Genomic DNA, 13,530 nt, shown 5'->3' on the forward strand with positions numbered 1-13,530 from the left:
GAAAACAGCCATTTGGTAAAAGTCACCAATATGAGATGGTGCCATTAACATGACAAATGATCAATCATCATTTTAACGAGGTGATTTTAATCCCCAGAACAACTCCATACATATAAAAATAAAACTCGGTGATGAAAAGGTGTTCCTTCCTTTTATAATTTATTAAGGACGCATCGATAAACGCGAAGGAAAACGAACGGCACCGAGTGGTCAGAAGTTCCCCAGATAGTCCTATTTTGTACTACGTAGTGGCAGATATATATCACCGTTTTCAGAACCCAAACCACACCGCCGACTTTTCGCCATTTGCGGCGCTCGGGTCACCCCCGCATTTACATCTCAGTGGTTGAGCGGTGGCAGCAACGCCCAAATGCCCGTATTTTCAAACTGCCGAATGCGTAGTTTTTACGTGTGAACCCAAGTGATGCAGTGAAACTAATTGCAAACTTTAGCGCTAACCATAACCCAGCCCAGGCTACGTCTGACACTCACAACGCACCCGCACCGCCGAGAGACAACAAATACACATAAAACGCATTATCTGATATTCGTATCATCTATGGAAAGCTCTGATTTGGCACACATGGCGTCATTTTGATTTCCATTCATTTTGCTACACTGTGAAAATTCAGTGCCGGCAGTTACGGGCACTTCCGCCTTCAGAAACCTCCGCGAAACCTACGGGGCGCGCACAAAGCTCCCCGCTCCCGAACGCTTCCCATCTCTATCGCGCGGCCGACGACGCTAATCGCGTGTCGGAACTGGGGCTGCGTGTCGTCATCCCGCAGGAAACGGCCGTTCCCCTCGGAGGAGACGGGGCACGCAAAACCTCCGTCCGCGGGGCTCAACTTTCGTTTTCAACCGGCTCGGGAGCTCCCGGTGACACGCAGCCACCGCCCCCGGCCACGAAGGGAAGGAGACTTCGCGCCGGGAGGCGCCGGGGCGGGGACGCACCGCCGCGGGGCCGCACCGCCGAGGGCCTCCCCCTGACCCGGGACCCGCTCGCCGGCCCCGGCTCCGCCGCTTCCCCTTCCCCCCGCGCTCTGGGGCGGCGGGGCGAGACGCGCGGCTCGGCCGGCGGCGGGGAGCGGGCCGGGCCCGGGTGGGCGGCGGCGGCGGCGGCCGGGAAGGAGAGGGGCCGGCAGCGCTCCGGGGGAGCCACGTGGGCCCGCTCGGCGGCCGCCCCCGCCCGCCCGCCGGGAAACCGCCCCCAGACGCGGGCGGCGGGCGGCGAGCGGCTCCTCCCGGCTCCGAGCCGCCGGGGGGAAGGCGGCTGCGGGCCGAGCTGTCACCTGCGGTCTCGCGGCCAGGGCACTGAGCCCTGTGGTACCGATGGGCAGCAAAAGATTCCCAGCAGCTTCCTGGAGGAAGCGGCACGGAGCGCCCGCAGCCAGAGCGAGGGAGGGCGAGCGCCGAGTGGGAGCATTCTTCACTCTGTGCAATAAAGTTGGTCGTGTGGATACGGTGAATGAATGTCGTGAAAAGTGCCTAACGTCGTGACCTCTCCTCAGCGAAAGATAGGGCTGTGACACCACTTTAAGAATTAATAATCGGGAAGCGGCTTAAGGATTCCTTAAAGACAAGCGATGAAAAGCTTTGGTGTCAGTTCTTTCTTTCTTTTTTCTTTTTCTTTTTTTTTAGAACGTAGGGGTTTGTTCCAGCAAATACTGCAGAGCAGAAGAGTTTGACTCTCCGGGTGTTTTGCAGATCGAGGTCCCGATCTGAAGGAACTGAAGGAGGGATGTGCCGAGCGCGCGTCCCACGCCGGCTCCGCGCTGTCAGAGGCTGCGGCTCCGCGGCCGCTGCGTCCTTCTCTCCCTCCCTCCCTCTTTCCCTGCCGCGTTCCGACTCAATGGATACCCGCGGAGCAGCCAAGCGCGCACCTCCGCACACAGCAGAGCGCACCGCGGGGTGCGGGCACGAAGCGGGGAAGCAGCGGATGGGATTTTCCCTTCTATCCGCCGCTGGTTCCTTGGAGGGAAAGCCAACAAGACGTTCAGCTATTGATTCTACTCTCATAAGGCACAAACACAAAAAACCGAAACGCGCTAAGCCTCCGCATCGATTCGATCTGCTAAAAGCACGCGAATCGCGGAGCTTGGAGGAATGTTTTATTCCGAAGGGCTCTGAATCGCCGCCGATAAGCTGCCCCGTTGGGCGGCCCCTCCGACGGGAGGAGAACTCTCCCACGGGCACGAGCAGGGCCGGGCGGAGGGAGGCGGACGGGGCTGGGGCTGAGGCCGGGGCCGGTGCGCGGGGTGCATGCCCCGCACCTGTGTGCCAGTCCTTCCGAAGCGCCAACACCGCCCGAGCCGAAGGCAAAGGAGAGCGGCTTCCATCTATTTCCCACCGCGCGGAGGAGCGGGGGCTTTCTGCCCGTCACCGCCTTGCCGTGTGTATGTGCGTGCGTGTGTGTGTGTACACAGATCTATCTCCTGGAGAGGGATTAATTAGCCGGCTTGGAGCCGCGAGAGGCTGCAGTGACGAGCCCAGTGGCGATTGGCCGCCCGCCCGCCTGGCCCTGCCTTTATAATTTCCACACGAGTGCATCTGGGCTCTTATACAAACCAAGAGGCAGCGCCTCTGACATATCCACACACACACGCGGCACTTTTTCCACCGTCTGATTAACCGCCCCGCACACACACGGTGATTACTACGGGAAAACGTAAATAAATACGAAGAGGTTCTCTTATTTCGACTACTGGAAGGCTCGCTGTGTCTCAGTGCAACTTTTGTTTTTCTCGCTGCCGGGGAAGGTGCAGCTCTCGATGCTCTCCTCTCGCTCCCGGACCCTTTAAAAGAAGGGGGAGGAAAAGCATCGCCCCCCCCCCCCCTCCCCCCCGCCCCGGCCCCCCGCCCGCCCCCCCGCCCCGCACACTCCGCCGCGGCCGATCCCAAAAAGCAGGAAGAGAGCATCCGAGGAGCAGCCGCCGCCCGCGGGAGCCGCGCGTTCCACTCCGGAGGCGGCAGCCCGATTCTCCCCGAAGTTGGCTCCCGCCTTAGCAGCCGCATTGGATCCCACAGCCTACTGCGAGACTCCGGTGTACAATCCGGATCTCTGCCCCAACATGATCGCGGCCCAGGCCAAGCTGGTGTACCACCTGAACAAGTACTACAACGAGAAGTGCCAAGCCAGGAAAGCCGCCATCGCCAAGACGATCCGCGAGGTGTGCAAGGTGGTGTCGGACGTGCTGAAGGAGGTGGAGGTGCAGGAGCCGCGCTTCATCAGCTCCCTCAACGAGATGGACAACCGCTACGAGGGCCTGGAAGTCATCTCCCCCACCGAGTTCGAGGTGGTGCTCTACCTCAACCAGATGGGGGTCTTCAACTTCGTGGACGACGGCTCCCTGCCGGGCTGCGCCGTGCTGAAGCTGAGCGACGGCCGCAAGCGGAGCATGTCGCTCTGGGTGGAATTCATCACGGCCTCGGGCTACCTCTCGGCCCGCAAGATCCGCTCCCGCTTCCAGACGCTGGTGGCCCAAGCCGTGGATAAGTGCAGTTACAGGGACGTGGTAAAGATGGTGGCGGACACCAGCGAGGTGAAGCTGAGGATCAGGGACAGGTACGTGGTGCAGATCACGCCCGCCTTCAAGTGCACGGGGATCTGGCCGCGGAGCGCTGCCCACTGGCCGCTGCCCCACATCCCCTGGCCCGGCCCCAACCGCGTGGCCGAGGTGAAGGCGGAGGGCTTCAACCTGCTCTCCAAGGAGTGCCACTCGCTGGCGGGCAAGCAGAGCTCGGCCGAGAGCGACGCCTGGGTGCTGCAGTTCGCCGAAGCCGAGAACAGACTGCAGATGGGCGGCTGCAGGAAGAAATGCCTTTCCATCCTCAAAACGCTGCGGGACCGGCACCTGGAGCTGCCGGGCCAGCCGCTCAACAACTACCACATGAAGACTCTCGTTTCGTACGAATGCGAAAAGCACCCGCGGGAGTCGGACTGGGACGAGTCGTGCTTGGGCGATCGGCTCAACGGGATTTTGCTGCAGCTCATCTCCTGCCTGCAGTGCAGGAGGTGCCCGCACTACTTCTTGCCCAACTTAGACCTCTTTCAGGGCAAACCTCACTCGGCCCTGGAAAACGCAGCCAAACAGACGTGGCGGCTGGCCAGGGAGATACTGACCAACCCGAAAAGTTTGGAGAAACTTTAGAGGGGAGCCCTAAAAGGGCCCGAACCAGCTTCTGTCCTGACGAAGTTTAAGCTTCCCGTTCGAAAAGTCAGAGATTTCCAATTGACATTGCAAACAGTGTTCTCTTAAAAAAAAAAAAAAAAAAAAAAAAAAAAAAAAAAAAAAAAAAAAAAAAAGAAAAAAAAAAAAAAAAAGAAAAAAAAAAAAGGAATATAGCGTAGGCTCTTCACCGAGAAAAGCGAATACAAACCGCAACCGCAAGCATCACTCCTCCGGTCCTCGTCACGGTTTTGCAGTTTCCCGCGAAAAATAATAATAATTTTTTAAAAAATTAAAAAAATAAAAAATCAGTGTGTTACCCGGAAAAGCGAAATTGGCCGTGATTTACCGCGGCTGTGAGCACTCCGCCCAGGAACGGCACCTACGGATTATAACAAACGCGATCTTTTCCTGTACCCCCCCTTCCCCCCCCCCTCCCCGTGAGTAAACGCTGTTTGGAGACGCCACCTGACCGACCCCGATGTACCTTTTAATTTGTATCAGATATTGTGAGCTCACATTGTCTTTGAAATTGTGGATGTTGGTGTTTTGTGATTTGGTGAACAGAAGTTAAATTGCCATTTTGGATACTTCAAGGACATTTTCTGCTAACGAGAAGATACCATTTGAAAAGGTAGATTTTATCACGGTACTTTTGTTAATTGTCTTTTGAAGTGTCTGAACTTAACGAGTTTACATTTTTTCGTTTCATATATATTGCTTGTTCTATTTCTAACATTCCATAAATATACTTGAAATGTTATTTAAATATATTCGAAAGAAATTTGGATTCTGCTTATATAATAACGCTTGAATATTGGAATTATATATTTGAAAATGCACTTGAAATACACTGGATAATTACCTTTTGTGATTTAGATTTTAATTTCTGTTCCTGATTTATTTAATTACGAGCTAATAAATGAAGTAAAACGCCTCTGGGTGAGCGTTTCAATACCGACTCAAGTTTTCTACTTGAAAAAATAAATAAATAAATAAATCGGAGGGCGGCCACGTTTTGTGAATTTCCACTTTCCTGTCGACAGTTACTTAAACCCCATAAAGCAGAAAACTTGAGGGAGCCGCCTGATTTTGGATAGTTTTGCAGGGCAAGGAAATGTCGGTGGCGAATTTAGCTCTCGATGGCCACCAGCGGCTGTCAGGCACTGATGCAGTTATTCAGTCGGTAGCGCCGTTCCGGCCGTCAGAAAACAAACCCATTTTCACGGGGTTTCCCATAGGCGTACGGGAAGTAGCCCCGTGCCGAGCCCCGTCCGCTAAAAGGAGAGTTTGGTGCAAACAGTAAGCAAGAAGAAAGTAAAATTTATAGGTGAAAGGGTCGAGCCGGAGCCAATAACGCGAACAACAATATGACTTCTGCCCTCCAAATCCGTTCTGAATGCGATCAGCTCGCCGGTTGCGCACAGAGCCCGAGCCCTGCTTGCAGGGACACCGTGTGCGCGCTGCACCGCGGCGTTCCCGCACTGCCGCTCCGTCCCCGGCTGCGTTCCTCACCGCCACCAAATGCAAAGTAACAGCGAGGACTGGGCTTAATGCCCCCACGGTCAACAAGTGCCGAAAGGGCCGATCGCCGGTGTAACACCCACCGGCAGCTTGTTAGAGAGAGAGCGCTGTAAGGAACCCGTTATTCCGAGTGGCTGGGAGAGAATCGCTTCCGCCAGCGCTGCGATGAAAACCCCCAGTTCCAGGAATTATTCGTCCACGAGAAGTCACCTTTCTACAACCACGCTTATGTTCAGCTGAGTTCGATAGTGTTTTTCTCTGAAATTATTTATGACATTTCTGCCAAACAAAACCCAAACGTCTTCCTGTAAAAGTATCTCTCCTATTCCCTTTCCAGAGAGGCTTCTAACGTTTTCCATCTCGTTAACAGAAAAAACAAAAACAAAGCGACAACGCTAAGAGTAGAAAGAGATGCGGGAGAGGGGAGAGCGCGACCGGCCCTTCTCGCCTTCCCCTCCGCTACTGCGGCCCGGGGCAGCCCTGCTGTGCGGCCGGACGGCGCTGGGGGTTGGTGACATTCGGCGACGGTAGGAAAACAACAGAGCTTTCCCAGGCACCGAGGCTTGGGTACATGCCTATTTCCTTCCTTCCCCCACCTTCCCCCCTCTCTTTTTAAATATTAGCTCGCATTTCAGCAGCGAGCACGTTTACTACAAATTCTTTACGTGGAAACCAACGCTCTCGAAATAAAGAGGTTCTCTGATAGCATCGATAGGGGTAAATCCCTCTGCTGCGCCTTAGCCTGGGACTGCAGTTACCTCCAGGGATTTCAGAGCAATTGGCTTAACTGCTAAATCTGCCCGCGCTCATACAAAGGCACCGAGAGAAAGGCTGCTGGAAAACGCGCCCGCCGCCGTAATAGAGGATTTACCATCATTAATACGCGGAGGAAATGCAGCGGGAGCCCGCGGGAGGGGCAGCCCCAAGCCACGCGTGTCCCCGAGCTCGCTCGCTCACCTTGGGGTCGATCTTCTTGAAGGCCGGGTCGTCCTCGTCCACCTCGAAGTAGATCTCGGTGGTGGTGATGGAGAGCGTCCCTTTGGCCACCACCACGGGGGCGACGAGCTGGGCCGGCGTGCTCAGCACCACGGGGCCTGCAAGACAGCGGCAGCGGCGTCACCCCGGGCCCGGCCGGCCCAGCCCCGCGGCCCGGCCCCTTCCCTCCGCCCGGCGGTGCCCGGCGATGCCCCGCGCAAACCCCGCGGGGAAGCGCCGCGCTCGGTCCTCTCCCGCTTTGAACTCCGCGGTCGGGACAGGAAAAGAGTTTGCGGGCTGCGGGCAAATCAGCGAGCACATGGAAGGGTTAGGGCGGAAAGCGCTGCCTCTCGCACGTAGGTCCCTCTCCCTCCGTGCCCCTTTGCTCCTCGTTAACACCACCGCTGTTTATGGGCCGTGGCGGGGGCTCCGTGCCCCGCGTCTCCCGGCCCCGCATCGCACCCCGAGGGCAGCGCCGGGAATGGGGTTGTGGGGACCCCTCTGAGCACCGCACACAGACAAAGGCTGCTGCCATCGTTAGGGGTATTTATGGCAGTGTCATTTTTATTTCAGCTCGCTGTCACTTCACCCTTTTAAAATGCCTGTAACGAGGTTTCGCTCGGATGTACGCCGTAACGAGGCATTGGTGTGGGCACTGGGAGATGGGATGGGGAAACCCACTGCGAGAGGCAGCCTTCTGCGCTCACTTTGTTAGGTCTTAATTCAAGAAAAACTGCTTTAAGGCAAAAGGTAGTGCAGGATCACTTTGTCACCATCTTCGGTAGGAATGCAGTGAAAGCTGACAGTGTTGGTGCTTTGGAAGCTCACTTGCTGTAATTAAAAGATGAAATATAAAATGCTTTTCTGGATTTAACTGCTGAATGGTGAAGGATGATTTGTACACACATAAACACACGCGTACGCGCACACACACGTCCAATGTACAAACAATAAAAGCCTCAACATAGAGACTCAGCCCAGCATCCACCCAGTGCACCTTAAAGAGCAGCCAAACCCATCACCTCAACGAGTGGCAAAACCCTTTTGTTTGCTTCCTGCAGTTCAAACCCCTCTGCCCCAAGAGGAAAACCTCGGTCAGTGAGCGCCCACCATGGTCGACATCCCCAGGCTCCAGCCTCGTGGGGATGAAGACTGTGTGTTTGGAGACTGTTGTGGCCTAGTGAGCTCTGGCTCTGCTTGCTGGCCCCGAGGCTGGGATGTGGTCCCAAAGCAGGGATGAGGTCCCAGGGCCAGGATGTGTCCCCACGTCCCAGCTGCAGCCCTGCTTCCCTCAGACCCACACAGCACTGTGCCACTGCTCAGCAGGCAGCAGCGCTTCGAATTACCCACTTAGCCCAAATTAATCCTGTATCAGCGCATCTCACTGTCATGTTCTTAATGTTTCCCTTTGCTGTAACACCCAATTTGAGGCTGTACTGCACAATATTTTGTCATTCTTTGCTGCAAAATAAACACGGAGGAAGGCACAGATTGCTGGTGTACAAGGACAAGCTGAAATGTGGGTTCCAGTGACAGCTCTCAGCAGCCCTGCATGGCAGGCAGCAAAATATTGATACGAACTCTATTTTCTTTCATTTTATTGTTTTCCATCCCCTAATAAAGCAGGGCAGCCTCCTGACCCCGGTCAGCTGATCGGGATCACATGCGCGGGGCTGCCTCGTCGCTCTCCCCGTCCTGCCTCCATCTTTCCTTCCTCCCCGCACCGTGAGAAACAGCCGGGCCGGGTCTGGCAGGGCCGGGGAAGCCCGGCCGCAGGCTCCGAGGGCAGGCGGATCGATCCGAAAGGCCGCTTTAAAGGCTCATCAATCTTCATCAAGCTTGCTCGAGTAATTACGCCCGATTCCCTTGTACGATTACAAGTGGATTTGGGTTTCAATTCCCCAGGCCCCCTCTCTTTGTGTTTACAGAAGGGGAGGCCGAGGCTGCCGCCCCGCGGAGCGCTCCCCCGGAGCCGGCCCGGCCCCTCAGCCCCGCACCCGGCGGCGGAGCGCGGAGCCCGGAGCTCCGAGGGTGAGCCCGGCCGGTCGCTGCCGCTTTAAGGAGGCGTCTATGGGGCTTTGCGGAGTCCCAGAAGGAAGGCCATCAATTTAATCCAATTACCCCTTTTCCCTGGTGTTGCGTGGCTAAAATAAAAAAAAATAAAGGCATCGCTACTTCGCGGTCCAAATGCCAAACCCCGTGAGCTGACGTGCGGGAGGAGACAATGGGTGCGTCCGCACGGAGCTGGGAACGGCTCCGGACCGGAGCACGGGGCAGCGCTGCGTGGACGTGGAGGGGAAGGGGCAATCGCTCTGAGGCTGTCACTGAAGGGCTTCTGGCTCCATCCTCCCCATCTCGAGGCCGGCCCCGTGCCCCAAGGACGCACCTGGGCGGACACCCGCGTCTGGGGCATCCCTATCGATACCTCTGACATGTGTACGCATCAGCGGCATTCTGCTTTGCAGAAGAGAAAACGTTCTCTGTTTCGGGAAAAAAAAAAAAAAAAAAAAAAAAAAAAAAAAAGCAGCCGAAAGAATTTTTAAAGCAGTGGATGAATTAGGGATTCGAGGGGAGGGAGTCCAAACTAAGTTATAAAAAAAAAAATAATCTTGGCAGTTTTTTTTTTTTTTTTTTTTTTTTTTTTTTTGTCTCTCCCGAAAGCACAACGCGAACAAAATACTCGGCATTAGCAGTGTGTCATTTTTACACTTGTCCTTTGGAAATCTCCAATTACAACTTCCAATTCCATAGCACGTTTAAGGAGCACGGAGTCTTTTTGTTGTAGCCTTCAGGGAGCAAACCAGCCACTGAGAGAATACGAAATTAATCCACTACAGCTATAGAGAGAGAGGATTATGCTTTAATCCCCTTTGGGACAGTCTCTGCATTTTAAGAATCCGATATAAAAATGTTTACAGAGAGCGTAATCAAAATATTGAGGATTTTCCATATGGCTACGGGGCTATCGGGGAAGCTCTGGGTCCCCTTCCAACGCACCCGATTTATCAATATAATGGAACAAAAGCCGGGCACACCTGAGCCGAGCGCCGAGGCTCGTTCCCACGCGGTGCTGAGCCCCGGGCACCGCGGAGCCGCCGCTCGGGAGGGGAGAAGGGAGCGGGGAGAGCGGCCGTGCCGGTGCCGTGAGGGGATCGGGGTGGGGATGGAGCCGCCGTCACGCTTCGGCTCCAGGGGAAAAGAGAGGCGGTGGTCGCTCCCGCTCATCCCGAGACTCGGGGCTTGGCGAAAAGAACGCTCGGTTGAAGCGCTCGCCAGCTGTTTGGACCCTAAACGAGAGCATCTCCGAGTTATTTCGTTGCCTCCTGTCAACCTGAAGCGGTCCGGGCAGCAGAGAGGCTGCGAGCTAACAAAGAGGTTCTGGCCTTAAAAGCAAAGCAGGAATCACTTTGGATCCGAGAGTTTTGTGATCTGCTCAAATGGAGGATTTTCCACTCTGCCCGATCCCTGTGGTCTGCACATGTGATTTACATTTCTAAAATAAACGCTACTGCACGTATACATTTTAAAATAATATTTCCTTTCCAAAAGTAAATGACTGTGGGATTACGGGGTCCCACTGAATACAAGCAGAATGTAACCTCTCTCCTCCTCTCTGCTAATTTTTGTTCAATGGAGACTTCAGTTGGTGCATTAGTTCTTGCAGCTATATTCTAGTGCTTGTATTTTTCAAGGAAATCAATGCAAGCAAAAAGCTCCAACAGGTGAGAGAGTGTGAGATCTTCTAAAGCACCACTGACACAATCCCAACTCTTTAGGGAAGCCCCAAAAGAGTGATATTGTGAAAAGTTACTTCAAACGTTTTTGCTTTCATAAACTTTGGAAGAGTTGAACATGGGGTATGGTTAGGAGTCTGAGAATTACACCAGAGATACATTTACTAAGACAGTTGGGTGTAATTCTTCCTCAGTAAGATAAGGTATGCTCTCTTACATGCTGAATTACAGAAGCAAGCAGTTTTACCTACTGCAGACTTACAAGTCTAAAAGTAGTATTTTGGTGATTATTAACAGATGAAAAAAACTCAGTGGGCCAAATACTTTGAAAATGGTTCCAGTCATCCAGACCAGTTATATTTTACGGTCTCCTGATAATTATTCTGATAAAAAGTGGTGAGTATTGCCACATTTAATGCTGAGATGTCGCTATTCTAAAAGAAAAAAAACAGAATCTCTTTTTCATAAAGGATTTAGCATGGAAAACACAGAACAGAACAGTTGAAACTAATTACTAGGTAAAGTAGTTTGTATAAACTATAATGGTAATTCAATATGATACCTAAAAAAACAAAAAAACAAACAAACAAAAAAAAAAAAACCAAAAAAAAACACCAAGAATAAAGTTAAGGATAACTATTAAACGTCAGCCACAGTGTGCCGGAAATAAGACAACTGAAATTCCCTCAGCAGTTTCATTCCAAAGCCAAATGTATCTGACACCAGCTTCCATTAAAAGTGACCACAAGTCCCTATATTTGACACAATTTGTGTGTGACAACAAAAGCTCACTCACACCCAAAACTTCAGTTTATGTCAGATAAACTACACGACATGCAAGCAGAAACAGGGATAAGCACCAGAAGCCTTTGGGGAAAGCCTTGTAGTCAAGAAAGCAAAACATATTTCAACAAATTAATATCACGCACACACGCATATATAATGTTATTATTAATCTAACACTCATACAAGCTCTGCCACATTAATAATAAATAAAGAACTTGTGATTCCTAAAGAAATTTGCAGATTCCTAAAGAAGTTTGCAGAATTCAGCCTTTTTTTTTTTTTTTTCTTTCCTTTTTTTTTTCTTGGATCCTATTGGCATCAAAAGTTCTGAAACAAAGTACTCTCTGAAAAGACTTCTGCAGTAAATTCATTGGACTTACGTGAGGATGGTGGCCCTCAGTTTGTTCTCCACCATCACAGATACAGGGAGCAACTCCTTCATTCAAGCCAAAGTTTCTAGAAGAGTGCATCTACACATCTCCCTTCATGTATCACTTTCAACAGTTGCAATGAAGAAAACGATTTGCACAAGTTTTTGATTGCAAAAAAGAGAACCGTATTCTAAATGCGACTGTTATAGTCCTGTGTTTCTCCTCCTGCATTGAATAACAATCCCAACTCCTTTCCTGTTTTTAAAGTTTTCAAAGCTCACTTTCCTGGCTTTTTACTCTTCCACAATCATATGTTTCACATTGTGAGGGAGGGATTGATTTTTATTGTTTGTTTGAATGTCAATGCCAGTGTGGATAGGCCATGATATCCAAAATTTTCCCTACTTTTTCCTTTTTCTCCTCCATAAACCATATAGCACTACTACTAACATCAAAGATCAAATTCAATGGTCTTTTTTTTTCCAACAGAAATAACTAAACAATTACAGTGACTCAATTCTCTTAAGTGGTGCCATAACAGCAAACAAATGCGTTTGATTAAAAATAAAATGTAAATAAAAGTAATTTTATGCATTACAACTGCAAATAAAACAGTAAGAAGCTATTAAAATACATAGTTACGATGACATTGTGAATATATTTAAAGATAGTGTTGCTTAAGAAAAAATAAGCCATTTTCTCTCAAATGTATGCATACTTCCTATAGATTTGAATTAAATGACACACTTACAGGTAAATAGAATTCCAAGTCTTCCTGGTCACATTAAAAGAAAAATATAAAATACTAATACTTCCTTAGGAAAATGTCTCATAGCATTCCTAGGAATATGTAGCTCTTTATACAGTTCAGAGCGTGATGGAAAGCAAGCACTTAACAGAATGGTTACAGGATACACAGAGACAAGCTCAATACTGTACCAAACTCAATCTTCTTAGGTATCTGCTCACCTATGGTTCAGTAGAAGAATAAGCTGCGTGTCTAACAGACTAAAGCAGTTTAGGACATCAACTTTTGCCCCTTTACGGGGGTAAAGGCTGACTTGCTTGGTGGCATACATGAGAGCTTTATAACTGTGTGAAAGCCTGGAGTGGCTTACATGGGTTTAGTGTTGTTCCAGGACGTGTTCAAGCACCAACCTGCCAGATGATAAGGTATTAATAATACCTGAAAAAATCATGTAATGATTTACAGCTGGTCAGAAACTTCAGTGCTTCAGATAAGGACCTCACTACTGCAGTGCATACCTTTGCCACTTCAAAATTAGATTCATACAATGTGCTCTGCCTGGAGCAGTATCTTAGAAGCTCTGAGTAACTTAAGCTATTTTAGAAACTAAAATCTTGATTGTTTAGCAACGCATCCAGATGTGAGTACACTACACTAATGCAATATGACCTGTGCTGGCTTTCTCCTCATTCTTAGATAAAATTTAAGGCACTTTTTTTTCAACCTAGAAAGCCTTAAGTGATTCTAAATGTGGACACGTAAGTGACAGGTTTTCTTTGAGACAACCACTACAGCTGTCTTTTTAATCAAAAGTAACAGAAAAAAGCACACCTTAGAAAAGTATATTTGATAGTAGAAGAAGAAACATGAAAGCAGAGATAGCATCCTGCTATAGCAATATACTGCTGCAACAGGAACTCACTGTAATAAGTCAAGAACACGAGGGATCAAATCCCAGTTGCAAGGCTGAGTGCACCAGACTTGACAGGTATCTTATACAGTCCAGCCCGTGTACCTTGTCATGCCGATAGAGCTCAATTGATTAGAAATGAAATGAAAGATGGGAGTCTTCAGTTTTCAATTTCCTCCAGTCTCTGTTCTGGAAAGGCTCTTCCGGATAAAGCGAAAGCCTTGTATTTCTTGGGACTTTAGTGAAGGGAAGTATTACGTTCAGATAGCTCATGATATTTTTAAGTTTACTTCTTTGGTTAGCTACTCAGATA

At 50.6% G+C, this 13,530-nt stretch overlaps 2 protein-coding genes across 11 annotated transcripts in view; one reads left to right on the forward strand and one right to left on the reverse strand.

The window, feature by feature from the left end:
- The window catches only part of NBEA (neurobeachin), a 458,626-nt gene that overhangs the window by 144,510 nt on the left and 300,586 nt on the right, over positions 1-13,530 (reverse strand). For all 10 annotated transcript variants that reach the window (XM_048948371.1, XM_048948342.1, XM_048948328.1 and 7 more), the window contains one exon: positions 6,651-6,787. In XM_048948371.1, the coding sequence (XP_048804328.1) occupies positions 6,651-6,787 (137 nt within the window). The remainder of the gene's footprint in view (positions 1-6,650; positions 6,788-13,530) is intronic.
- MAB21L1 (mab-21 like 1) lies at positions 2,897-4,255 on the forward strand. The gene has a single exon (XM_048948693.1). It carries the CDS (start codon positions 3,072-3,074, stop codon positions 4,149-4,151), a length of 1,080 nt encoding a protein of 359 aa, XP_048804650.1. The 5' UTR covers positions 2,897-3,071; the 3' UTR covers positions 4,152-4,255.

The sequence above is a fragment of the Lagopus muta genome, chromosome 1 (assembly GCF_023343835.1).
Source record: "Lagopus muta isolate bLagMut1 chromosome 1, bLagMut1 primary, whole genome shotgun sequence".
NCBI classification, from domain to species: Eukaryota; Metazoa; Chordata; class Aves; order Galliformes; family Phasianidae; genus Lagopus; species Lagopus muta.